Genomic DNA, 27,862 nt, shown 5'->3' with positions numbered 1-27,862 from the left:
CGTTAAAATCAAAAGACAACGTTGTTTGGAATTCAAACATAAAATGGGTCAAGCCAAAAAGGTTAGTGTAAAATGTATTAAATTGTTTTTATTTAATTTAATTGCTTATTATAAAGTAGCAGGGGGTATTTTCAGTCGGCATTTGCGCCAGGGTAACGTTCAATGAGCATGGCAACACCTTGGCCACCAGCAGCACAAGCTGCCACCACTCCAAATTTGCCATCTTCACGAACCAGACGGTTTGCGGTGTGCATGCAAAGACGCACGCCAGTGGCAGCAAATGGATGACCAATAGACAGCGAACCGCCCCAATTGTTCCACTTGGATAGATCCGGCGAGCCGAATTTTTCGTTTAAGCCCAAATATGTTTTGCAGAACCACTCTGAGTCTAAAGCTTTCAAATTTGCAACAATTTGACCGGCAAAAGCTTCATGAATCTCCCAAGTGTCAATGTCCTTTAGACCCAGTCCAACTTTTTTCAACAATTTTGGAATTCCATAGGCTGGACCCAAAAGCAGTTGGTTGACTGGATCTTGAGATACATAAAGAAAATCACGTAAGAATGCCTTGGGTTTCAGCCCCAGTTCCTTCGCCTTCTGCTCGGTCATGACCAGACAGGCGGATGCGCCGTCAGACTAGAAAGACAACCAGTTAATCGTTGTCGATAGTATAGTTCAATTATAGTAAATACCAGAAATGAGGCGTTGGCTGCTGTAATTGTGCCATAGGGTTTGACAAAAGCAGGCTTGAGCTTTGCTAAGCTTTCAGGCGTAGAGACACGAATGCCGTTGTCCTTGTCCACCACTTTATCAACGCCCTGCACTGTAATACAAAAATGTTTACGATAATGAGATGGTATTGTAAAACAGTTCTTCATACTAACCCTTGAATGGCACCAGATCCGTAAAGTAACCCTTTTCCTGCGCTTGTTTGGCCAATGTGTGAGATCTCAGCGCGTAGTCATCCTGCTCGCTACGCGAAACATTGAAAGCGGACGCCAAGCGATCAGCAGAGTGGCCCATTGTCTCTCCCGATGAAAACTCTGCCACAGCAGGCAACTGCAAAGCAAAACATAACGCATATTAAGAACACTTTCAAATTTCTACAATTATTTTGCGTTTACTTCTGGTGCCAGGAAACCAGGTCTAAAGGTGGACAGTAAAGACAAACGTTGCCCGACGGTCTTTGCCTTGTTGGCCTTCAGCATAAGCGACCGCATCTTACGCGAGTGACGAATTGGAACATCGGACATGAACTCAACGCCACCAGCGACAATCACATCATAAGTATTGGTGGCAATCAAGCCCATGCCAGTGGTAATTGCCTGTTAAATAAATTCAATGAAACTATATCCAAAGTCCACAGATTACCGCAGTTTTTTTTTACCGCATTGGAACTGATGCAAGCCATGGTAACAGTATGTGCGGGAGTCTTATCGCTGAATCCAGCTGAAAGAGCAGCTTCGCGCGCAATATTAGAGGTCTTGACTTCCTGTATGACACTGCCATAGACTATATAATCGATGAGCTCCTTGTCCAGGCGACTCTTTTGCAACAGCGATCTAAATATTTTAGATATATTAATTGGTAAGCAATTGTGGCGACGTGGAAGCATTTCAGACTTACAGTAATGAGTGTCTGGCCAATTCATGGGGCATTAGGTTAGAATAGGCGGTGCCAGATGTCAGGAAAGGCGTACGGACGCCTTCCACCAACACTATATTTTGACTGTTGGCATTTCGTTTGGGTTGAGCGGCAACTTGGGTGGCCAATTGACGGTGTTCTATTAAGGGATAAATAGTAATTACAATTCGGTTATCAAACGCCTTAGACAGTTGTGATTACTCCAGCAAGTGTACGTCATAGATCTAAATATACCCATAATCATATTATGTATTTGGTCGCAGGTCCATAAGTTAAGTTCAAGATGTTGGACTTTGGTCGCTCAGTTTCCAACTTGTCAAATTCGGGTCTTGTATGTTTTGCTCGATTGTCTATTTATTCGTTTTGCAACACAAACTAATGGGAAATACTTACGTTTCCGCAACAGGCTAGTTGCATTTAAATAAGTTGCTTTGCTTTGGATAATTCGGAAATTCATTTTAATTGCAACTTTATTCGTTTAGCGTAATATTCAATGTAGAAAATAAGATCGATTATAAATGCATCTATCGCCTATCGGTGATTTTATTTCATTTAGTTATCGGAATAACAACTTTTGGTAGCCCTGTTAGCATTGAATAAAATTGTTAAAGGTATTCCACGCGGTTTATGAAAAAATAATTACAATCTTCAAATTATAAGCATTGTGACGATCAGTATTCGAAATGTGCGGAAAACGATTTGGATTACTATTGAAGTTCTATGTCAAAGAAACACATTTTTGAGTTTAAGTTGCCTAAATATCCGATATAAAATATATTGAATGTCCTTGATCCTCATGATCTTATTATTTACCTACAAGCATACATGCATATGTATGTATGTAAATCTAGCACACGACACCCACGTGCACCCTTTCTTTGGAATAAGGCAATAAATGGTGTCCTTCAAGCATTCCCTTGCATTGTTTCACTCGTTTTCTATATGCCATTATTAGTTTAGGCGCAAGGAAATGGGCAGACGAGGATAACTGACCATAAGCTATTATCTAGGCACAATTTGGAATAATCTATGTTGGAGAAAAGTGGGCATGTAATTTTTTAACTCGATTCCCGTTTATATAATATGTATTGACTTAAATATACACTTATATATACTATATAACACCATCTTAAATAAATTGCAGCAGCCTGTTTAACTCTAAGTTAATCAAAATATTTACGAATTTAAAATAGGCTCTGATTAATAGCATAATAGTGACTAACAAATCGATAGCAAATATACTTTTTAAAAAATACTAAAAACAGAACAGACTACAGCACAATAACGCTACCACACAATGCTTGTGGACAGTAAACGGTCTCTTTAGCATTTAAAAATGAAAGATCTGGGAGTCATTACCAAATGTAGTTTATTGATATTCTACACTTTCTTTTTTGTACATAGAGGAATATAAACCCTTCTGCATAGTTTAGTGAGCACAAAAATCTGGGTCGACTAGAACTACCCTTTCTTACAGATTTAAATAGGGTAATTAAACTTGTCCTTGAAGACAGATCTATGCAAATGAAAAAATCAGCATGAAGAACTCTTTGTTTGATTTTAATAGACTGCCAAAGGATAAGAATAATGTTTGTGAATGTCCTTGAATTTCTTTAAAGACAATTAATCAACGATCTACATACAATATTTAAAATGAGTTTCAATGTTAAGAAAGCTGTAGAAATTTGGTCTTTTTGAGCAACATGTTTTGTTTATTATGTGTAAACGACTAAATTAATATTAACTTTAAATTTTAGGAATAAGTTATGTCTAAGTGGAAATATATATTTAATTAAAATTATTATATATATATGCTTCTTCTTTGTCCTTCAAATCACTAACAAAAGAAATATGTACATACTTAGTACATTAATTTAAGCTGGGTTTGAGAGAAGTGAGAAATTCACAAATTTTTAAGTTGATATTTTATGACTATTAAAAGTATATAAATATAAATAATACCTAAGCTAATGTGAACTTTCAATGCCAGGTTAAAGCTTTAGAAATTTTTGAATACGCCACATGAGGAAAGTAAATTTTATGCAATCGTATCTTAGAAACTTCAAATTAAAAACTATTACATTTATATTTTGTCTGTTGCGGTGTAACATTCCTAAGAGTTTAAGCTTTCTATGATCTATGATTTTCATAATATCATTCTTTTTTTTTGTGAGTAACAAATACGATGATCAAAAGATAGAAAAGCTTAACTATGTATGGAATTTACGCATTTAACCAAGAAATGGATATCAAAGTCAGTCTTAACAAAACTAAAATGTACTTTATGCTACTAGCATGTTTGTTGATTGATGTATCTATGTACGTATTAAATGTATCTGCACTTAAGCGTTGTATGTATGCTCATTGTACATAAATATACATTGAGAGTTTAATTTTTGTTACAGTGTTATAATAGCCACTCTTGGCAAGGGCATAACACATCATAAACCGACGAAATGCCTGCGAGAACGAGACCGAAGACCAACATTTCCACACGACAGCGACAGCGACGACGACGACGACGACGACGTCGTCAACGACACAACAACAACGGTCTGATCTCGCTAGCTGCTGCTGCTGTTGCTGTCGTCGCGTCGCTGACTTCCACTGCTTGTAGTAGTTTTTAGTGCACAAATAGTGCTTTGGTAAGTCGGACGTACTTTGCTCGGTGCGCGCTAATATTAATAAGAGAAACGCAGTGTTGTTCACTCGGGTTGTGCACGATTATTATACGAGAGAGGCAACAGCAAAAGCCCCGATCTCTCTGCTCGCAAAGTCGGAAAAAAGTTTTACCAATCAAGTTTTTTATTTCGCAATAATGTATTACATATAACAAAACTTCAACCTAGTTAAAAGTTAATGCTGTTGTTGTTGTGAACTTTTATGTGAGAGTGTGTATGCGTGTGAAGAGCATACATACGTAGCATATGCATTGGTATTATTACTACATACATATAGTTGTATGTGTGTTGTTTGTTTGCCTCGAATCGAAAACAGCAAAAAAAGAAAAAAGCTAATGGAACTGTGAACTGTACGTGCGTTGCGTTGAATACAAGATCGCAACTCAAAAAAGAGAAATTTAATCTGCTCTCTACGCCAAAAATAATTAACATTTGCATTTGCAATTGGAAAACTTAAAACTTGTAATAAATGAAATATGAAAATCAAGAATCAAGATCAATTGAACTGTTGAAAGTGTGTTGTTGCTGCTCTGTTCTGCGTTGCTGATTGATGTTGATGAAACTGAAAGTTATAATTGCATACACCCATACTTTGTATACGTGTGTGAGTACATGTGAATAAAAACAACGCTGGTATTGGTGCGTAGTCGCAGTTAAAAGGAATAGAACGTGTTTATCCGCACTAATACTCGGACATATCTACGTGCCTATGAGTGTGTACACAAACTTTAACCAGAGACTGTGAAAGTGGAAAGCTCCGCTCAGACGTTCGCATACTCTCGCATGTATGCGTGTGAGTGTGTCGTGTCTGAATACTACTACTGCTGTATTTGCTTATGAATGTACATACGTACATATGTATGAAGCCTAATTTCGAAAGTCCAACAGAAGTTTTATCACATTTGTGAAAGGGAGTAATTGCTACAAGATTTAATGAAAGAGGTAAGTCTGGATATCGCAGATAAACAATATTGTCAATTCAAAAAGATCATAAGAAATAGGAGTACTGCAATGTAATGCAATAGTATTGTGCAATTTTAAAAACGTTAAAAAGTTAAAGATAAGTACTACTATTCACATACTCGCACATAAAGACTCACAAGGCCAAATTAAAAATTGTTATAAAGAAAAGCAAACCAACGCGCACAAAGTTTCAATACTAAAAATTAAACGCAGACACAAACTGATACGTATGTGTGTAGTATATGTATATGCATGTGAATGTGCAGCAGAGCCAAGTTTTGTGTATACCGTCTGATCGTCACGATTAACAGCGACAGCAGCAACAACAACGACGACAGCAGCAGCAATAAAAGATCGCAACGCAACGCGCACCCAAGCAAAAGACAAGAAAGGCTTAGTGACCTTCATAGCCCGCTTATATCTATGTATATGTGTATGAAATCAACATACATATGCATACGCTATATGTAGGTGTGTGTTTAGTATGCGAGTGTGTGTATACATATGTTTGCTCGTGTAAGCAACTTCTGTATTGTGTGCACGTAGTTGTCTTATATGCTCAACGCTTTTTCTCTTTCATTTAGTGTTGCGCAGAAATGTTAATAAGCTTCTCAACTATATATATATATTTTTACATATGCATATATACATACATACATCATACAAACAAGTATTTATGCATGTATGATGAATCCTATTTACACATGTACATACACTTACATCCATTTCACTAGTGAGGTTTCTACAGAGATCGATGTGGTGAAAGAAGTTGGTTCATATTTATTTACCATTATGTAATTCAAATTTGGGTCATTTTTACGAGTGTAGCATTTACATGCACAATACAATGACGAATCGAGCGCTTGCTTTATGTGTGTGTGAGTGCGAGCGAGTCTGAGATTTTTAGCTGGTTTTACCAAAAGAGCTTTCGTGAAAGGGGAAAATGAACAGAAACTCTGCACTGCCTTAGTATTGGTGTTGTTGTTGTTCGCTGGTTGGTCTGTCCGCTCGTGACGAATTTAAGCGAAAACAAGTTTGATTATGTACGTTTGTGTGTAAGTTTATATGTACATATGTATGCATACATAAGGTGAATCCGCTCACTTTGTACATTTGATTTAATTACATAGTACGGTTTAAAAAGTTACCATTTAGTAAATTTTATATTACTTTCTTTTTATGCTGATCTTTGATATCACGCACGACAAATATTGCCACACACTCTTACTTACACAGGCACACATGTATACACAAACACATATCATAATTACGACGACGACGACGACAAATTCAGAAAGCCAAGCGTAAATGAGTGATCGCATTTTTTGTTGTTGTTCGTATGTATGTAAATGTGTGCTAGACTTTGTGTGTATGCATGCATATTATCATACGTAGTGTTTAGCTTTCGTGTACACACATCTATTCATACTCATTTCGAGTAATTCGAAAGCTTTTTTACATGCCTGCGCCATCTAACACAACACACAAACTTGCGCGCGAATAAATGCACGTGCATGTGTTTGTGCTTGTGTTGGTTATATGCCTTACATAGTAGAGAGAACTGAAGCATCGAGAGAAAAGCTTTTTGTGAAAGGTGATTTTTGTTTGCGTTTGTAAATAAACGAGTTGGGTTGAGTTTTTTGCTGTTGCTGTTGTGTTCTCAATTTTCCTGTTTTTGGTTTTTTGCCTGATGATCAGTTGGGTCATGTTTTTTTTGTTGTATGTTGTGTATATGCAAACAATCAGAAAGTTTATTTGTACCATATGTATGGAAGTATGTAGTTTCCTAGTGAGCGAATTTACACATGTATGGGAATGATTGCAAAAATGTTTTATTGCGTCTTCGGTCCCCCTCCGGTTCTGGACTGAAAGCAATGAATGTGAAATTAAATGTCACAGTCCACACTCAGATACAAAAAAGTACTATATATATTCACATTTATCAGAACCAGTAGAGATCCGTTGATTGGAGATGACTCTTACTATTTGAAATGGAGAAAGGTAACTTATTGGCTTTAATAATTAACATATGAACGCATCTCGATTAATGATCGCAGCTATTTCTATCTAATTAACTACTTTGCATATCAAGAACTAATAACTATGAGAAATTTAAAAGAAATGTATTCTATTGTTGCGATGATATAACTAAAGAATTTCGATAAATTCAATTTGGAAATCTTTATAAACTTAGCCTTCGATTCACGCTTGAATATGAAGCAGCTGTTTCATTTATCGTTCAAGTCAATCTGTCGATTTCTGATTAGAGTGCTTGCCTAAGCATTAGAAGGAGAAGGCGAAGTCATCGCAGTGTGACTTACTACAATTCCGCTTAGTTTTTCTTTTTTTTCGTATTGCTTTATGGAGAGAGACAGAAAAAAAACACACAATACAAGCCGAAGCTTACCATTCTCTTGCTGGGCAAAGCCAGTCATTCAAGTTTTATTGAAAGTGAACGTTTCTCCAACGCCATGCGCAGTATCGTCGTCGTCGCTGACGTCGCTTGAAACCGCAACAAAAGCATGACTATCTCTTTCTAAAGTTTCTGTGAGATCTGTGAACTTTAGCTTCAATGTGTGGCCCTGCAGACTCACACACACACACACACATACACATCAAGGCAATTTAACAACCAGTCATCTGAAAGTATGTACACACATAGGCCATGGGAATGTATGCATGTGATTATGTGTGTGTGAATGTGCGTTTACATGCAAGCGTGAGCGTGTAAAAGCACCAGCAGCTTACAAGCCATGCTCTTGCACAATACACAATAATGACACATGGCCTTTTATTTGTGCATATGGCATGTGGCTGTCTATATGTATGGATGTATGTATGTAAGAGTGTAAGTACACAGACATGCATTCGTAGTCTGCGCTTTTTTTTGATGTAACAATTTCGTTCGCTTCACATTATTCACGAATTTTTACCACTGACGCAATCAACAGCAACAACAAGCAACCGCATCAAGAAAACGAAAGCTTTGTGGGATTGCTTTTGTAGGCAAAGAGAGATAGAATCGTAGTATAACAGTTACAATGAGCATTTAAATAGTTTAGGTTTTAACTTGTGATATATTTGTATTCGTTATAAAAATCCTTTTTATTTATTGTTTAATTAACTTCATATTAATATTATTTTCTTGCAGTGAACGAGCAGAAGCGTATAATAGTTTCAATGAATACACTAGATACATAGCTAAACCGCGTATAACAGTTGTTGCATTTTGCAATTGTATGAAAATTTAAGTTGATCATTGAAGCCAACGAAAAATACAAAACATTATTATAAAAGCTATTGCTCATAATGGCTTTATAAATTTAAATTGAAATTGTGCATTTATGTACCTACCGATTTTTTATTTACAGTTTCAAAGAATGTTGATGTTGCAATACAGCAAACATGGCGAGTGTATACTCAAAGAAATCGGCGCCGCATTTAGAGGCGAGCATCCTGCGGACTTGACAATTGTCTGTGAGAACAAGGTGAAGTTGCATGCCCACAAACTGGTGCTCGCCGCCGCCAGTCCGCTTATCAGGTATTTATTGACCATCCGCAACCTATCTCTCTTGGTTATCGAACTCCACTGAGTTTGCATCTTTCATTTTGCTATCATTAATAGGAATCTGCTGGAGGATACACACCTTAGCGATTGTACAACAACGGTTTACTTTCCTGACGTTAACGCAACCTACTTTAAATTTCTACTGGACTTCCTATACTCTGGCCAGACTTGCATCACATCGCGGGATGTGAACTATCTGCACGATTTGTTGCTGCTGCTGCAAATTAAATCGGACAGCTGGAAGACGACAGATTCCGCATACTTGAGTAGTAAATGTGCTAGCTTAAGGGATAGGTCCAGGAAACAGTACTCATCATCGCAGAATTTGGATCAATCGCTGAAGTATGAGGTGGAGAGTGTGGATGAGAGTCGGCATATGGCGGATTTCTCGACATTTTCCAACGAACACTGTGAAAGTACCAATGAATGCGGAGGGAACAACAACAAGGAAGACGACGAGGATGCTGATGCAGATGTAGACGCCGATGTGGATGTGACCGCCGCCGCCGCCGCCAACAGCAGCACCAGCAGCAAGGACAACAAAAGCGAAAAAGACCCCGACGAAATTGTAAATCTATCCAACATTCCAGCTGGACTTAGCAGCAACAACAACAACAACACCAACAATAATAATAATTCCACCATCAATCCGGTTAATTTATCACTCGACCTCCGCATCAAAGGCGACAAGAGTTTCCTGCAAAAGAACAGCCACATAAGCAACAACAGCAGCAGTAGAGAAAACAACGACACGATCAGCGCCGGCAATGAGAGCACGAAACGGAAGGGTCTTTTTTTCGATTCGCACAAGGATATGTTGAAGCCGTTGTCTGATGGCTCCGATATTAATAGTTCGCCTGAAAATTATGTGGTGACGCCGCATCGAAAGCGACGTCCCGGATTCCCCAACTCTCAAAGTGACAACCAACCATTTACGACCTATCAGCACAATCTTCTGGAGGAACTTCGACTCGTTAAGTCTACATCGTCGCCCATTTCGGGCTTGGCAGCGGAAAAGAATATGCTTGCACACCTGGAGGATGGTGCACTCAACCCAGATTCTATGATACCTGAAAGAAAACTCCTGGACACACAACGCAATCGAGGGCAGAGCCCTGAATTACAAATGCATCTTGGCCAGCAATTTGTCTATCCATGGCCATCGAATCAGAGCGCCGCCGCTATCTCGACGATGCCCAATTTGCAATCGCGATTATCGAGTCTGTCACACATCAATTTAAACCTGGATCCGGATCGAGATGGTCGCAATAGCGGCACATCTGTCGCCAATCTGGCTAGCAATAATTCGCACTCGTCATCGGTTCGGGAATATCGCTGCGAGTACTGTGGCAAACAGTTTGGCATGTCCTGGAACTTGAAGACCCATCTGCGAGTCCACACAGGTGAAAAGCCATTTGCCTGTCGCCTTTGCGTGGCGATGTTCAAGCAAAAGGCTCATCTGCTAAAGCATTTGTGTTCGGTGCATCGGAATGTTATTACCACAACAAATGGCACTGACACTGAGAATCGATATAGCTGCTGCTTCTGTTCCATGTGCTTTGAGTCGGTGCAGGAGCTAGTCCGTCATCTGTCGGGGCACCACAATAACCTTCTGCTCACTAAGAATCTTCGGGAATAAATCTGAAAGATCTGATTTGATATTGGCCCATTTTTGTTGCCTATCAAATAAGTAATTGCAAAGAGACCTGAATTTTAAATATATACAATCTATATTATACTAAACTTACGGTAACAGTAACAGTAACAATAACAGTAAACGTTAACAATAACTGTAACAATAACATTTGCAAATACTTAGCTATTGTAGAAATATTGTAGTATGTACACTTAATGCGTAATTATAGCAACTACATTCTATCAATTCGATATTCAACTCGAGATTCGAGATCACATTTCATCGGCAAATTTTGGCTGGTTCTTCTCTCATTCAAATCGTATATGATGAGTATGTATGCAATTGGCATCTGACAACCCGAGAGACCCAACGTTATGGCTGGTCCTCATCCTCCGCCTTGACCCTTCCCTTTCACGACTTTTTAAAGCCAACGGCTGGTCCATTTATTGTGAAACAGCACTCTTATCATATAAGCATATATTTTTTATTTCAAAAGGTATTGTAAGTTGTATTGTATTTTCTATCTGTTTCTTTATACATATATATATTATACATTTAATTCACAGTTGAGTTGTATACATTTTAATTTACGCCCGCATACATACACACATACTATATATACATACATCATATGTATTTACTTTCAAATTTTTTAATGTCGTCAATATGAAAGTGTTTTAATTGTACAGATAAATTTACAAGATTGTAATAAAAAGAAAAGCATTTCATTTTTAGGTTTTATGAGTGTTTTATTTTCTTGCAGTTCCATGTTATTTTTTAAAAGTTGAAGGGATCGGTGTATTCAAAATGTTAACAGTGAAAGCTCTAGCTGAAGCAACACGTATATATCGATACTGAGAGTGGTTTAATCGATGTTTAGTTGCGTGACTATCGACCGAGCGCAGCACAACAAAAAATATCGCACAACTTCAAAAATTCTATAATAATACGACTTAAACTATTATTACCAAAAAAGTATGTTCATTTTAAATTCAAAAAGATTTTCTTCGACTTATGTGGTTCGATGAGCAGTTTGCGAATTTATCGATTGGTATTATGTTATTTACATCCCTCTGGAGAAACAACATTAATCAGCTGTTCCACTAATCATTTAACTTTAGTTTGGGTTTGTATGATGTCAATCATTTCAAAATTTGAAAAATTATTAGAAGAATAAGAGGTGAGATAAATAAGTAAATACTGTACTCTTTTGATATAAATATGTGTATATACGAAATTTGTAAGACAAAATTAACCAGCAGAACATTTCTATAAAATAGTTGATTCACCTGCCGCTAAGCTGTAACTTTTTATTAAATAGTGTGTAGTGTTAACGGGTATTTTTTTGACGATGTACCTAACAATTAAAAAATAATAAATAAATTCTTAATTATCTAATATTTTGTAATTATTTAATATTTTGGATAAGATGTCGCAGAAATATTGCCACTAAAATGTTTACATGACAGTCTACATACATATGTATAAACATATAAATGTATGTATATATGTAGCACGGTAAATGAAAGCTTAGCTTACAAAATTTTTCTGCATTGCACATGCAATTTTTGAATTAGGACTAAAACTGAAGCGAATTTAGCGCCATCGCGAGTCTGTCATCGACTCATCGGTCGGTCCGTCGGTTGGTTGCTTGATTGCAACCGAGCCAAAAGCCAACAACGGTTATAGATAATATTTGCGACTGTTGGGCTTTTGCAGAGAAGTATTACAAAACAAGGAACAAAACGTCAGACGGTAAACTGCGTGTTTTTATCTGTGCATGGAATTTGGTCGTCGCTGGAAGTTAAACTTTAACTGCTATTTTTAGTTAAAAATTACAAGTGTGAAGTTCAAATTGCAATTTGTCGCTGTCACTTGACACAAGAATCATGTTCATGTGCTGTGTGCAATGTATCAGTTCAACTAGGGAAGCAATTCAATAATAATGAAAGTTCCTATTTGATTCAAAGCCTAAAATAAAAATTATACTCCAAAATAAATAATTAATAAACTTACATCCACTGCAGCTGTGTGTGTGTGTGTGTGTGTGCGTGTGTTTATGTTTATGTTTATATGCATACATACATACATATGTAAATAAATCAAATTGCTGAAGTTTACTGTTTTTGCAAAATGCAGACATGCACACATACACATACACAATGCAATGCTTGCATGTATTAGCCAGTTGCCACAAATACATCAGTGATTACTCGTTAATTTAACAGGATCCAAAAACTATAAAGTGTGTCATCGTCCTCTGCCTCGAGTGTGAAACGTACAACAAACGAAATTTAGGAATAGCAATTACAAGCTAAAATAACAATGGCGCTGCCAAAAAAGATTAAATGTTTTAAATATTTAGTTTATAGTTATGTGTTCCTCTTGGCGGTAAGTAAGCCATTTACATATGTATATTCATATATACATTCCCATCCACACTTATGCAATGATAATCCTAGGCTTCATTTCACACGAACACACACACGCACACGTCAAGAGCTCAAATTTTTCATTCATTAATTTATGCCGTTTGTATACAAAACAAACTCCACTGTGTGTATACACAACGAAGTCACTGTATCTAGCTTATGTAAGTGTGCAAATAAACACTCATACATACATATGTATGTATACGCAGTTACATTCTTTATGTATGTATGTGCTTGTTAGTATATTGAATTCAAAGATTTGCAATCATTACTTCTGTATTTATGGCAACATCTTTTGGATTGTATTATCCATTACGCCGAAAAATTCGCTTAATGCACCTCTAATATGGTCACAAATAATATATATTTAAGTGCTTTATTATGTTTTAAAGTTGACCATTGAAATGATGGCAGCTGCATTTTGAAGTACTCGCTATGGTTGAACACTTTTGACGTCACAAGAATTGCGAACACACATCTACATACACACATATGTATGTATATTTGCAAATGCAACATTTGTATGTATAAGTGTATGCAGATTTGGCGATGACCTTGAGCTATTTACTAGCAGTGCGTACTACAAACGTTCATATACACATACATATGCACTTGTGAACATCTGCACGTATGTATACACGAAGATGAACAAGTTGGATGCATATTAGCATTATCATGACGTCAAAAGGTAGCATAGATATACTATGTGACAGTGTCTCGAAAATGATTTCGACATGTGCATATTTGATGTACATCTCTGCGAATGTACATGTGCAGAAATGTAGGTGTGGTGCAATGTAAGTTGATGTACAATGTAAATTCGCGATTAAGTTGTGAGATATCCTTGAAAAGACAATTGAATGTACTCATCCTCACAGCTGACCCCATCACACATACATACATACATATGTACGAGTGTTTGTGTGTGTGTGTTTACGCAAGTGTGCGCATAACCTTGATTAATAAAGGAGTGTCGCAGCACATAAAGCAGAAGTGCCCCCGTTTATGTTTCAATTATGTAAATATTTATGTGACACATTAATTCTTGGCATGATTTTCCCTTTTTGATGACTGCAGCTAACGGGAGCAGCTCAAATATTTTTGGGCACATCCCTGTTGTGGGGACATTCGGTTTATTATGGCATCGTACAGAACAAGTTGTGGGCACCAGCCGCCATTCTCCTCTGTCTAGGACCTGTTACTTTCATACTCTGCTGGATGGGCTGTCAGGCAACCAATCAGAGGAAGCGCTGCCTTCTCGGCATGGTAACTTACTTACTATATACATACATACATTATAAATTATATTGTGCATAATGAATGTACATAATTGTATATAAATGTATTTGCGTTTTTTTTTGTAGTTTGCAGCTCTTTTAGTGGCTTGTATATGTGTTCAATTCATTATCTGTGGTTGGTCCTTGGCGATGCGAGAGAATCTTCCTACATCCGTCGAGATTTTCATTGATGATTCGTTTGTAGAGTTCTTAGATAAGTTTTCGCGCACCAAAGTTGACAACTTGCATTTGTGGAATCGCATGCAATCGCAGGTAAGCTAAGCTTAGAGCATCAATATAAAATATTCAAGTATAGTCGGTAGGTCTTTTGATAAGAATAACATCAATATTACCACTGGCAGCAGTTGCAAGCGGTGTGTTGCACTGCTTGATACCGGTTGCAGCCCGTGCACTGCTTGTCGTTAAAAACTCTAGCCTAAATATATTAATGTGATCATCAAGTGACCAAAAGGCATTGATAAGAACTGGTTTAATTGCAATTTCAAATTTGAATACACACAAATTCGCAAGACCTTTTAGAACTTTATACTCGCACTTTTATCTATGTAACTGTTACAACTGTTTAGTATATCGCGTTGTTGACTCTAATTGTGCAGCGAAAAATTCCAAAGCGATACTATTTGTATCAAGTATTGAATTCACTGAAAATCAATATTCGTAATCGTTTCCTAATTAAACATATATTTATAGCTACAATGCTGTGGTGTGGATGGTCCACTTGACTATCGACGCCTTTCGCTGCCCTGGTCCTGCTGCTCCCGCCCCGAGCACGCATACGAATCGGCCTGTGACACTCACTACAAGCGTGGCTGCTTGGCTGTTGTATCGGAGCAAATCAAGAGTCGACTGCTGATCACCGCATTTGGCGCTGCCATTATTGCCATTCTGCAGGTGCGACACTAAACTGAAAAGAAAATATATACATTTGAAAAGCTATAAATTTAACAAAATAAATATATTCTTCCAGAGCTTGGGCATCTTCTGCGCAGTGCATTTGACCATTTTGTTTGGCAAGAACGACAACACCCATCCCATGAACAACATGAACCGGAAAAAAGAAGCAACAGCAATTTTTGCCACTGACCATTCAGGACAAGAGGCACGATCTACCATCACCCATTAATCTGTCGCCCTCGGCACCCGGTCAGCGTGTTTTAAAAAACTGCTCTGCCTCCGGCAATGCACAAATGACAGACGATTAGCTTTTAATATTTAAAACAAAAATTTATGAGAAACTCCAAAAGTTATAAAAATGTTGTAACCTGAGATGGAATGAATATAACTGTGACCCTCAATGTTACGTTATGGTAATTTTCCAAAAATTTACCGTTCGCAAAACAAGCAAAAATGCAAAAAAAAAACAAAATATGAACAACCTTCAAATTTTGATTAACTTTCCAGTAGTTTAATTAAATCATAAAAACTGGACAGGACACTATGACATTTCTCTTATTTTAAGATCAATCATCATTCAATTGCCTCGAGATATTTCAGGGGGCACATAGAAGGCGTCTACTGCCTTAGGTTTTTTCTTCTTGCCGAACCATCGCTTTGGATAATGCTTTTGCTTTTTGAAGATTTGCATGTCGATGTCCTCTTTGTTCTCAAAGTACCAAAGACTTTGACGTCTCGTCTCCAGTTCGCTCAAAGTCGTCTCAATCTCCTCGACACGTTTGTCTATGTCTTGGACTTTTAGTTTGGCTTGTACAGCTTTCTGGAAGTTGGCTTCCCAATCCTTATAGCTCTTTGTGTAGTCCGACATCAGTTGTGGCTCCAGACTTGCGGCACTACGCTTCACGCGATGAATAAGTAGATCATCCAAGGACTCGCTACGTTTACTATCGGTTATGGCATGATCCAGCTGATTAAGCAACTCGGCAGGTTTCTCGGTACTTAAAGCATCAATCACCTTTCGAGCGACTTCTAAAATGCCTTTGTACAAGTTGTCCTTGCTGGTTGAAAGCACTTTTTCTGCTTCAACAAGGTTACCGGTGAGTGCATAACCCAGCAATGAGACGTTCTCAGAAAAATCCTTGAGAGCAGCATTATCAGCTAACTTTAGCAAAGCTTCCCCCATTACTTGTTCTTCAGTTTTGATACTTTCTGCCTCGTTGCGATTGCGCACAAATTTTACGCGAACTTTCTCCTGAAAGAAGATAACACAATAGATTTAATAGTAATTTGTGGAAATTTAATTGACTTACCACTTCAGTTGACTGCTCATCTTTTTCGGCGACTTTTGGCTCAAACTTCTGGAGGTAAGCGTGAAAAGATTGAATGGCAAGGGAAGCGATCAGCTCGTTATTACATAAGTTGCGTTCGATGAGCATAGCGGCAACTTGTGCTGCCTCCCGATGGCTGCCATTGTGCATTAGCAAGTCAATTAAATGGCAGCCGGCAAACTGATCAATGAATATGCCATATTGCAGTGGATTCTGCAGCGCCAGAATCGCTTCCTGCGGTCCAGTGTAGTCCAGAAGCTGTTTGACTACAAGATTTGGCAGCAGCGGCACAGCTGTGCAATCCTTTTGTTTTCTGCGGATAGTACAATAAAGCACGCATTCAATAAATAAACAATCTTCGACAAAGCTTTACCTTAGCTTGACCAGTTTGTCAACGAAATCCATTTGTCTGTGATCCTGGTTAACAAAAACATCCAGATCCAAAAGTTTCGACTCAGCAGTGTTTTGAATGCTTGTGGCCGGCACATTTGGCAAGCCTTGATTTGCCAAATTGTTGAAGGCACTTGAGAAGTAAGATAGACATCTTCTGTTTCGCTGTTGGCAAATAACTCTCAACTGAAGCATGCTTGGTTTAAAATAAACAAATTGGGCGAGCAATATCACGTTCGAATAACTGCGTTCAGAATAACGGCATTAGATTAACCAAATTTTAAAGGCAGTAGGGAGTTTGTGGAAAGAATGGATATTTTAATTTAATAATTAAATAAGTAATCAACTAATATACCTCCAGCAATATCCTCCGGTTGCTCCAACATATGTAACCACTGTGTGACCGCAGGCTGAATGGAAAAATATACCGTTTTCTACCATCTACTAAATCTGGTTTCAGCGGATTTTAATAAACACCCGATAAGACAAGACGATACATCATATATATCGATTTTAATGTATCGAAGATACTCTGCTTTAGCGGGATATTCAATTTGAGTTTACACATTTATGAGAAAAGAGATGTTTCAAATTTTCGGATTATATAAAAAATATCCTAGTTATAATGTGTAAACTATATTAAATTAAGTGAGGGAGTAGACTGTATCCAAATTTGGACAAACAAGCAATCTAAAATCTATCCATTGCAAAGTTGTAGAACTTCAGTGTACGGGTTAAACATGTACATACATATGTACATATGTTGTGTACCTGTTTACTCCAAAGCACCTACCACTCACTGTGCACGCAAAACGCAAGCGAATACTTAGGATTCGGGAGTGTGTTTCGCTCGCGGGTGCAACAAGCGTAGCGTGGATCAGTATAAGTTAAACAAAAACACAAATACAACAGTGAATTGTATTACTTTCATTTCTTTTATTTCGAATGCATGTGTATGGGTGTAAAATATAGCAGTAGTTCTGGGTGCAAGATAATATGGGGGACAGTAGCAAGCGACTGTTAAAAGACTATCTAAAGTAGACAACCGAAATCAGCGAAGCAGAAAGGCTTTCCACCCCTCACTCATGCGGCAGCTGCAACACTTACATATGTACGCACACACACGTGTGCAAGCAAGTGGCACGAGCTGAACGTTTAGACACACATGTTATAATCAACATGCGCTCTCGAATATATAGTTGTTTCCATATGTGTCTACGATCAAAAGAGAGAATAAAGGAGTCGTCGGGTCTATCGCACTTTGGGTGGCTTGTTGTCTTTTTGGCTGGCAGGCTCTCTCGCGCTCCCTCTTTTTCTCTCTCTGTTGATGGTTTCGCACATACAACCACCTAGTGCACACATATGTATGTATGTGTATAGGTATGTGCTGTTGTATGCGTACACATATAGCACGGTCTACAACGTTCAGTTGTGATATATCAGACATTTGTGCTTGACCATGCCTAGCGTACGGTTCGGTTGAAGTTGTTTTTAAATTAGTTAAATTCTCTGTACATTCTGTGTTATTCCCTAAAATAGTCAAACAACAAAAAATTAACTGTCGAAATGAAATTTCTACTAGTTTTCGTCGTAGTCGCATCAGTACTTTATAACGGTAATGCTTGAAAATGCTCGATCTAAACGCGTAATCATATTGAACATTCGCAAACTATTTATAAATTGAGAGATGAAATCATTTTAGACTGTGAATTATACGTACAGCTACTCACATATGTGTATACATATAGTATATGGATGAGTATATATATATATGTACATACATACGTACATGCATATTTGCTTGAATGGAAATCTGTGGAAACAGTGAAAATGTTAAACAGCAATATCTCATAAGATGGCCCAAACAGTTTGGAAAAACATTTGGAAAACTTCTTAGATTTCATTGCGAATATAATGATGTCATGTGTGTTATATCTCGGTGCAGTTATTACTTGAAACATTGGCTATAAATAATAGCTAAAAGATCAAACATCAAGCTTTGGCCTTAACCTGCATTTTATGTGTTTTCGTGGGTGTATTTAATATTTATTGCAAAATCGGCGATATACAAAACATTCCGAAAAAACACTTGCTAAACATTTTTTTTGTAAATCGATTAAATTATAGTTTGAATAATAGTCTGATTAAATAAATAATAACAAACTTTTTTTCTCCATCTCTTTTATTTACAATCTGTCTGTGTACACAATGAGTAAATTGTATAATTAATATTAAATTAACAGAAATAGCCGTTTACCAATGAGCTCTTCAATTATATATAACAAACTTGTTCAATCTATTCGGGACATAGGGAAGGATACTAATATTTTATAAATTAAAAAAATACGTTGTTTAAATTTGAAAAATTTTGATATTCTATACATAAATATTGAAAACTAAGACTTTTCGATAGTAACTATGTTATGTGGTGCAGATAGAGACGTAAGAATTCAATTCTCCAGACAGAAATATGTACTATTTTGAAAAAAAAATCGGATGAACTAATAGCAGAAGTTAATTCTCAAAATGAAATATGTTTTAAAATGAAATAAATAATAAAGCAACCGATCTATATATATGCTCAACATATTGTTGTGTTGATAAATAGCACATATTTATATATACATACATGTTCATGTATTTCAACTATTTAAAATTTAGGGAACCTCTGCGATTAGGAGCATTGGTTCATCCGATTTTTTTGTTTTTCCAAAATGGTTCATATTCCGCTCTTTATCAACACAACCAAAAATAATATTTCTTTTTTTTCCCCTTTTTTATTTTAAAGGTGTTGGATGTAGGGCACTGAGAGTCGATGAAGAAACTAAGTTTCTAGTACTCGAAGATGACAATATGGACCGCACAGTTCTGGATTGTAACTATGATTTAAATGATACGGATGTATTCCTCACTGTGAAATGGTTTCGAAATGATCGTACAATTTATCAGTGGATTCGTGGATCGCAACCTGCTCCGATTGTACGTACTATATAATTCGAATATAATCATTTTATGATTACTAATAAACTCTTCTTCTTTAGCCTGATTTTAAAAATGACGTGGATAGCACTTATGAAAGCTCAAAGGATCCAAACAAACAGTATAGTTCACTGGCCCTTATCAATCCTACTATAAGCTCAACGGGAGATTACAAGTGTGTTGTGCAAACTAGATCGGAAACAATTACAATTCACAAGAGTTTGCAAGTGATTGATGTGAGAAATCGGACATTGAACCTGTCCCGTTATAAAATTCATAACGAGACCCAATTGGAATGTACCGTGTTGAATGTATTCCCCAAACCAACTTTAACTATAATGCAAGTTAACTAATATTCTCACAACAAATGACAATATTGAACAATTATTCGTTTTTGTTATTTTTATTTATTTTTAGATCTGACGATGACGATATTATCAAGGTTGTGAACCATGGTCCCTATGAACAAGGCGATGGATATTACAATGCAACCACACTGGCGGTAGTTCAGGACAACGATGACGATGCTGATGCCTACAAATGCGTGGTAAATTTTGAAGGCTACTCACAGAATTTCACTACGGTTATCACGTCGGGATCTGGACCTAGATACGTTGATTATCGAATAGTACTTCTAAATATATTTGTGTTAAGTTTGCTTGCAAATCTGAATATTTTTAATTAAATAAATATTGTTGATTTTTATTGTTGCAAACAGTTGCCTAATCCTTCATCGCATTTTTGCCATTTCTTGCGATAATACTTAATTTTTTCTGACAATCTGAAAATGACTGCAAAAGATGTAGCTCTGTTATTCATTCAAGACAATAGATCCATTAGCATTCGTCTTACTGTTTGACAACAATCAATTCAAAGGGTAGTTCGCTTAATATATGAGCGAACCAGTTCACCTAATACTTTATTTTCTCGATCGCATTTTAGTTCAATCGGCTACCCATAGGGTAGAAGGGTGTTATATAATAACTTTATTATACTTGATTAGCGTCAACAGCCGAGACGATCTAGCCGTTTTCCGTCTGTCTGTCTGCCAGTCTGTCCGTATGGAACACAGGATCTCAGAGACTAGGAGATAGAGATATCATTTTTTTCGACAGCATTTATGTTTGCACGCAGATCAAGTTTGTTTCAAACTTTTGACACGCCCACTTTCGCTCTTAGTTACTTTGGCTCAGAATTTGGTATATTTTGCCCTCTGTGCTATATGTATTTTGAATGTTCAGTTCAAACCTAATAAACACAACTTTGCGAACTAAATTACATATTAATATAATAGCACCACATTGGGTTTCATGATCTCTAACTTTAACTTATCGATTACCTTGAAAAAAGTAAAAGCATATTAAAACGCAAGAATGGTACTCATTGTAATTTTTCTTTTACATTATTTTAAAAGCTCATTGTATATCCAATATTTACTATATACATACATGCATATGAATTTCAAAATACACACAAATTTTTTGGGTTCTTATATTTTATCATAAAAACATTTTATTTGGCAAGAACTTTGTGATGCGTTGAGTGATACATCGTAACATTGACTGCCAGATACAGTATTCTGCCTATTCTCCATTTTGGCACATTTGTCTTTCATTATATAAATGGCATGTCTTTCTTGCTTTCGAAATTTAGCTCTTCTGTTCTGGAACCAAACCTAAAAAGATATAGGATATAATGTATTTTCAATGTACAGATTTTAATATATACATTTTTAATTATTTTTTAATAAAAAGTGGAAATGACCTGAACTCGTGCCTCTGTTAAATGTAATTTGGATGCAATTTCTTCTCTAGTGTAAATATCTGGATAATGAGTTTCCAAAAATATTTTCTCCAACTCGTTCAATTGATTTGATGTGAACGTTGTTCTTATTCTCCTTTGCTTCGATTTGTCACTCAAGCTCGAAGTCTCTTCCGAATATGATTTTAATTGGAAATCTGCATTGAAGAAATTAATTTATTTATGGAGTTCTGATTATTAATTTAGAATCATCCGAATACATTTTGTGAAATATATTTCCTTTAATTAAAACTTTCCTTAAGGTTCTCGAATATTTAATGAAAATAATTATTTTTATTAATATTTATTTTATTTAAATATAATCTACAAACAATAACTACATGACAAATCCAATTAATAAATCCTTCCAAATAATTTTTTTCATAAGTTGAAAATACTGAATTTTAAGCATTAAGGATTTTTTCAAGTGGTGAGTGATCAAATTTTGTAATTTCAAACTAAATCAAAATTTCAAAGAAGGAAGAAAACTTGTGATACATGTACTATAATCGGCAAATAAAACGTTTTCGACCATAAAAAGAATGTTATAGATAAAATAGCTATGCAATTTTGTGGGTCCCAGAGACTTTTAGAGGTTCCTGCTCTAGTTTTTATAACCGTTACGCTAGAGTACAAGGGTATTATAACTGCAAGAAATGTATCCTATAGGCAGAAGTTATCTCCGACCCCATAAAGTATATATATTCTTGATCAGCGTCAACACCCGAGACGATATACGCAGATCAAGTTTCTTTCCATATTTTGACACGCTTACGTACAATACTAACTATGTTATACTATTTTTGATTCCTGAAATTCTCGATAGGATCAGTTAAAAATTGTAGAAGTTATTAATACTTTTGTATGGCGAAAAATGTCTTAGCTGCTTTGGCTGACAATCTGCTATATAACTTTATGGTATATTTTGATTGTAGTACTATATATAAATAATCCATATATAGCCTTCAGTATATTGAAGAATTTTCGCTGTATATTAATTTTTCTCTTATTCAAAGTGGGTAGCGTGTATCTCACAGGAGCTTTCTTACTTGTTTAAACTATGGATTCGCTTTCACCAAAACTTTACGAAAATCCTGATTAAGCTAATTTTTTTAATTCAAGTTGTTAATATTCTACCTATAAACTATATAATATTCTCTTAATATGTCCTGGGAGGAATCCACCCTGTAAAACAAACGATCTGTATTAAAAAAACAGTCATGTGACTTTTTGTATGCTTGTATGATCACTTTATATCAAAGTTGATCACGGCTGTCTGTAATTTTTCCCTTGTCATTTAACGATTTCTTGAGAAACATAAGTGCAACCGGCTATCAACAAGTTTTGAGATATTCAAGAAAATTATCTACAATTTGTATTATTGTAAGAGAAGAATATTAACATGTCCACTACGGTTTCAAAGTTTGTAAAAAACTCATTTTTTTGAGTGGATTAAAACTTCTTGAAATTATTGTGATAAGCTAATTTAAGAAATCAGTTTTCAATATAGTTATTTAATAACATATTTAGTAAATATAATATGAATTGAGCACTAGATGTATTTTTAAATCATCACTTACCAGTATTGTAGGGGGTTATATTGTGAGTCCCGGGATAAAAGTCGGCGACATTTGTGATTTTAGAGAACAATATATTCGACTCTTGGCTAAAAGAGTTTCTGATAACTGTATCATTGGCCCGTAGCTTATAGCTGGAATCGATTATTAGATTATAATGGCTCATGTGGTTGGCCACCGAAAATCCCGAGTTGGCATTTGTATTATGATGTTGCGAGTTGGAGTTGTATAGACAATCTTTATCATAACTCGTTTTGTTTAAAAATGAAAATTCCATTGCATTGAGAAATGAGGCTCGAGACACTAATTATCAGTTTATTTATCGCTAAGAAATCACATCGCAATAAAATATAATATTTGTGGAGCCACAGAGAAAATACAATTTGTTAACTGGGCTTAAATAAATAAGTTTCAGTAGCGTTTGCCACAGCATCAACCTTTGGCTAAAAAAGGATGCTTCACTTCCATAAAATGAAAGAGAGAAAAAATACCGAGCTCCGCTTTTGGGGGCGGCGCCAATTTCCACAGATTGTTTTAAGGGTGGAAATATTTCAAAGTTTTGCGTACACTAACACAAATTTATCTAATGTTTTTGATGTCCAGGTTACAATAAGTTTTAAGTTAATTAAATGTCATAAAAATTGTAAATACTTTTAAATTTTACAATTAAAAAAAAAAATCATTAGTTTCTAATTAAGACATGATCAAAAAATCTAAAAATCGATAAAAAATATTCAGAGTAATTGAATTAATTTTAATACTAATACTTTTTTTTAGTGTATTCTGACATGAATAATCAAGTGCTGGACTGATTCAGAGCTAACAATTCAAGGGTATACAAGTACTAGCACTTCATTTCATGCTTGTAAAATGAACAGGAAGTAGAATGTCATCAATAAAATTTGTTTTATTTTATACCATCTTATATATCGGGCATTTGCTTGCTTATTAGTATATCGTAATATGAAATGAATAGTGTCGAACAAACTTTTGTTGGTCTAGTACCTGCAAATATAATTAAAATTTAATTGAAGAAAAGTCGAAAATTGTATAAAAATAAAACTATATGAATTTAATTAGTTGCAGCAACTTTAGGTTAAATGACGTATTCTTTCAAAATATAATGTGAAAAGGAAAGAAATTATATATGAATTATATATGAATACACTGTTACACAGGGATGCTTGGCGTTTATCAGTTTAAAGACTAAAGTCTAATGCGAAGAATAGGACATAACTCGCAGACATGGTGCAGGTTCGGGGGCTGTCAGACGAACAAGATGGGATAAGATTGATGGAACTGATCTTAATACTAATCCGCTATCAGATCATTTGAACAAGCAACAGATCACAGTAATAAACGCAAAATATTCGTAAAATATCGAAAAAAATACTAAAAATGTACCGAATGCTATATTTATTGCAAAATAAACCAGATTGTCAACCAACGTATCTAAGATCAGCAGTAAGTACGCAAATTTTTCTATACAAAAGTATTTCTTGAACAACGTCTACAATTTGTATCTGATTTTAAACAATCATAAAGACTATAGTTATTATAGATTTCAACAAAATTCTTGACTTTGGCTTCAAAATTACGTTTGTTTTTCGACTTTTGTCGATTTGCAGGGCAGGAAGTGGGCCTGGCAAAAATTTAAAAATAACTTGATCTGCGTGCAAACATAACGAGTGCTGTCGAAAACTATATATCCAACCCGCATAGTCTCTGAGATCTATGTGTTCATATCGTCTCGGCTGTTGACGCTGATCAAGAATATATATACTATACTATAGGCATACTTCTGCCTATATATTATATTTCCTGGAGGCACAAAGGCATAAAAAACCTGGAAATATAACTTTATTACGGTCAGGCCATGTAAAACAATTGTTCAGAAGCTGCAACTTTTACGCAATATAATTGATTAAATTCATTCGCCCAATTACAAAAGGTTTTTAAATATTCTGATTAACCATGTCTTTAGCATAGTAAAATTCAATCTTTAAGCAATACAAATATTGCTTTTGAAAAATTATTATTGCAAGCAAAAATTATTTTTATACCCGCTACCCATAGGGTAGAAGGGTATTATAACTTTGTGCCGGCAGGAAATGTATGTAACAGGTAGAAGGAGGCATCTCCGACCCTATAAAGTATATATACTCTTGATCAGCGTCAACAGCCGAGACGATATAGCCATGTCCGTCTGTCCGTCTGTGTGTCTGTGTGTCTGTCCGTCTGTCCGTATGAACACCTAGATCTCAGAGACTATAAGAGATAGAGCTATAATTTTTTTCGACAGCATTTGTTATGTTTGCACGCAGATCAAGTTTGTTTCAAATTTTTGCCACGCCCACATCCGCCCCCGGAAATCAAAAAAATCAAATAACAAGCGTAAATTTAAAGCTAGAGTTGCTAGAGTTTTGGAATATACTATAATTGCTATAGTAGTTATCATTCCTGAAAATTTGGTTGCGATCAGATAAAAATTGTGGAAGTTGTTAAAGAAATACTTTTGTATGGGCAAAAACGCCTACTTACTAGGGGTCTGAGTTGCTTTGGCCGACAATCTGGTACATTGCGCCGTCTATGGTATATTTTGAATGGTGTGCTGTATCGATATACCAAACATACCATTTGGTATATTTTTAGTATTTTTTAGTATTTTCGGTATATTTTGAAATAATACCGCAATATTTTGCCCCTATTAAAAATGGGTAGCGGGTATCTCACAGTCGAGCACACTCGACTGTAACTTTCTTACTTGTTTAATAATTATAGATGCTTGCTACGGGCTTTACTTGTTTTGTTTAACAATCTGGTATATTTTGTACTTTGTAGTATATATGGGAATTACCCATACGTTACGTGTATACCAGAAAAAGCACTCGGTATATTTGTTCTATTTTTGGAATATTCATTTGGTAAGAATAATACCGCACTGTTTTGGTTTTATAAAAAATGGGTAGCATGTGTATATATAATTTATATACAATTATTTATTAAAACTCAAGTTTCATTTTTATACCCGCTACCCATAGGGTAGAAGGGTATTATAACTTTGTGCCGGCAGGAAATGTATGTAACAGGTAGAAGGAGGCATCTCCGACCCTATAAAGTATATATATTCTTGATCAGCGTCAACAGCCGAGACGATCTAGCCATGTCCGTCTGTCCGTCTGTGTGTCTGTCCGTCTGTCCGTCTGTGTGTCCGTCTGTCTGTCCGTATGAACACCTAGATCTCAGAGACTATAAGAGATAGAGCAATAATTTTTTTTCGACACCATGTGTTATGTTTGCACGCAGATCAAGTTTGTTTCAAATTTTTGCCACGCCCACTTCCGCCCCCGCAAATCAAAAAAATCGAATAACAAGCGTAATTTTAAAGCTAGAGTTGCGAATTTTGGTATATACAATAATTACAACAGTAGTTATAATTCCTGAGAAATTCGTTGCGATCAGATAAAAATTGTTTAAGTTATTAAAGAAATAGTTTTATATGGGCAAAAACGCCTTCTATGTGTGTGTTGTATGTATGCGTATACGTATATACATGTTCGCCTCTATATTTGTATCTGTATGCATAGGGCAATGCGATAGCTCTGTTGGTAGAGTGCAAGCCCAATGTGATGTGGTACTCGAGGTACTCGGGGAACTCGGGTTCGAGCCCGCTCGGAGTACAAACTTTTTTTTTTATCGTATTTTCAACAATTATATATAATAATTATAAATAATAATTATAAATAAATAATTATAAATAATAATTATAAATAAATAATTATAAACAATAATTATAAAGAAATATTTTTGTATGGGCAAAAACGCCTGCTATGTATGTATTCTATGTATGCGTATACGTATATACATGCTTGCCTATATTAATGTCGGTATGCATAGAGGATTTACAAGCAATGCGATAGCTCAGGTGGTAGAGTGCAAGCCGGGCATGTTAGGTTCTCGGTTCGAACTCGAACCCGCTCAGGGTACAAACTTTTTTTTTTATTTTTAAAGAAATACTTTTGTATGGGCAAAAACGCCTGCTATGCTTTCGTTTGTATGTATGTATGCGTTTATATATCTACATGCTCGACTATATTGGTGCTGGTAGTGTACAAGCCCAACATTTGGTGGTGCGCCGGTTCGAGTCCCGGTCGGGACTCATAATTTTTTTTATACCCGCTACCCATAGGGTAGAAGGGTATTATAACTTTGTGCCGAGAGGAAATGTATGTAACAGGTAGAAGGAGGCATCTCCGACCCTATAAAGTATATATATTCTTGATCAGCGTCAACAGCCGAGACGATCTAGCCATGTCCGTCTGTCCGTCTGTGTGTCTGTCCGTCTGTCCGTCTGTGTGTCCGTCCGTCTGTCCGTATGAACACCTAGATCTCAGAGACTATAAGAGATAGAACTATAATTTTTTTTCGACAGCATTTGTTATGTTTGCACGCAGATCAAGTTTGTTTCAAATTTTTGCCACGCCCACTTCCGCCCCCGCAAATCAAAAAAATCGAATAACAAGCGTAAATTTAAAGCTAGAGTAGAGAATTTTGGTATATACTATAATTACTATAGTAGTTATGATTCCTGAAAATTTGGTTGCGATCAGATAAAAATTGTCGAAGTTATTAAAGAAATACTTTTATATGGGCAAAACGCCTACTTACTAGGG

The 27,862-nt window shown here is 36.0% G+C and overlaps 6 protein-coding genes across 8 annotated transcripts; 3 read left to right on the top strand and 3 right to left on the bottom strand.

The window, feature by feature from the left end:
- Window positions 1-68: 68 nt before the first annotated feature.
- On the bottom strand, window positions 69-2,192 carry LOC133846512 (trifunctional enzyme subunit beta, mitochondrial). Its single transcript, XM_062281531.1, has 7 exons — window positions 2,037-2,192; window positions 1,626-1,782; window positions 1,387-1,561; window positions 1,124-1,324; window positions 884-1,058; window positions 692-822; window positions 69-635 (listed from the first exon to the last, which is right to left on the bottom strand). Exons 1-7 carry the CDS (start codon window positions 2,098-2,100, stop codon window positions 132-134), a joined length of 1,407 nt encoding a protein of 468 aa, XP_062137515.1. The 5' UTR covers window positions 2,101-2,192; the 3' UTR covers window positions 69-131.
- Window positions 2,193-4,273: 2,081 nt separating this feature from the next.
- Window positions 4,274-11,230, top strand: LOC133846511 (transcription factor Ken). 3 transcript variants are annotated; one of them, XM_062281530.1, is made up of 3 exons: window positions 4,274-5,266; window positions 8,659-8,828; window positions 8,913-11,230. In XM_062281530.1, exons 1-3 carry the CDS (start codon window positions 5,258-5,260, stop codon window positions 10,492-10,494), a joined length of 1,761 nt encoding a protein of 586 aa, XP_062137514.1. In that variant the 5' UTR covers window positions 4,274-5,257; the 3' UTR covers window positions 10,495-11,230. The 3 variants fall into 3 exon arrangements, with proteins under 3 accessions (XP_062137514.1, XP_062137512.1, XP_062137513.1); XM_062281528.1 differs by lacking the exon at window positions 4,274-5,266 and adding an exon at window positions 7,163-7,288; XM_062281529.1 differs by lacking the exon at window positions 4,274-5,266 and adding an exon at window positions 8,103-8,135.
- Window positions 11,231-12,263: 1,033 nt separating this feature from the next.
- Window positions 12,264-15,596, top strand: LOC133846514 (leukocyte surface antigen CD53). Its single transcript, XM_062281534.1, is given in 7 exon segments — window positions 12,264-12,882; window positions 14,001-14,189; window positions 14,288-14,473; window positions 14,912-15,112; window positions 15,189-15,272; window positions 15,274-15,378; window positions 15,380-15,596. Coding segments are annotated over 7 exon segments (864 nt in total). The 5' UTR covers window positions 12,264-12,816; the 3' UTR covers window positions 15,413-15,596.
- Window positions 15,308-17,263, bottom strand: LOC133846513 (uncharacterized). Its single transcript, XM_062281533.1, has 4 exons — window positions 17,189-17,263; window positions 16,817-17,077; window positions 16,426-16,756; window positions 15,308-16,367 (listed from the first exon to the last, which is right to left on the bottom strand). Exons 2-4 carry the CDS (start codon window positions 17,026-17,028, stop codon window positions 15,693-15,695), a joined length of 1,218 nt encoding a protein of 405 aa, XP_062137517.1. The 5' UTR covers window positions 17,029-17,077; window positions 17,189-17,263; the 3' UTR covers window positions 15,308-15,692.
- A 1,002-nt stretch (window positions 17,264-18,265) lies between these two features.
- On the top strand, window positions 18,266-20,527 carry LOC133844521 (uncharacterized). Its single transcript, XM_062278553.1, has 4 exons — window positions 18,266-18,448; window positions 19,622-19,812; window positions 19,875-20,152; window positions 20,230-20,527. Exons 1-4 carry the CDS (start codon window positions 18,400-18,402, stop codon window positions 20,495-20,497), a joined length of 786 nt encoding a protein of 261 aa, XP_062134537.1. The 5' UTR covers window positions 18,266-18,399; the 3' UTR covers window positions 20,498-20,527.
- A 676-nt stretch (window positions 20,528-21,203) lies between these two features.
- Window positions 21,204-23,645, bottom strand: LOC133846515 (paired mesoderm homeobox protein 2B). Its single transcript, XM_062281535.1, has 3 exons — window positions 23,193-23,645; window positions 21,577-21,770; window positions 21,204-21,487 (listed from the first exon to the last, which is right to left on the bottom strand). Exons 1-3 carry the CDS (start codon window positions 23,464-23,466, stop codon window positions 21,302-21,304), a joined length of 654 nt encoding a protein of 217 aa, XP_062137519.1. The 5' UTR covers window positions 23,467-23,645; the 3' UTR covers window positions 21,204-21,301.
- Between the last annotated feature and the right edge of the window lie 4,217 nt (window positions 23,646-27,862).

The sequence above is a fragment of the Drosophila sulfurigaster genome, chromosome 3 (genome assembly GCF_023558435.1).
Source record: "Drosophila sulfurigaster albostrigata strain 15112-1811.04 chromosome 3, ASM2355843v2, whole genome shotgun sequence".
Taxonomy (NCBI): Eukaryota; Metazoa; Arthropoda; class Insecta; order Diptera; family Drosophilidae; genus Drosophila; species Drosophila sulfurigaster.
Note: the sequence above shows the minus strand (reverse complement) of the source record. Positions and strands in the feature narration are given on the sequence as shown.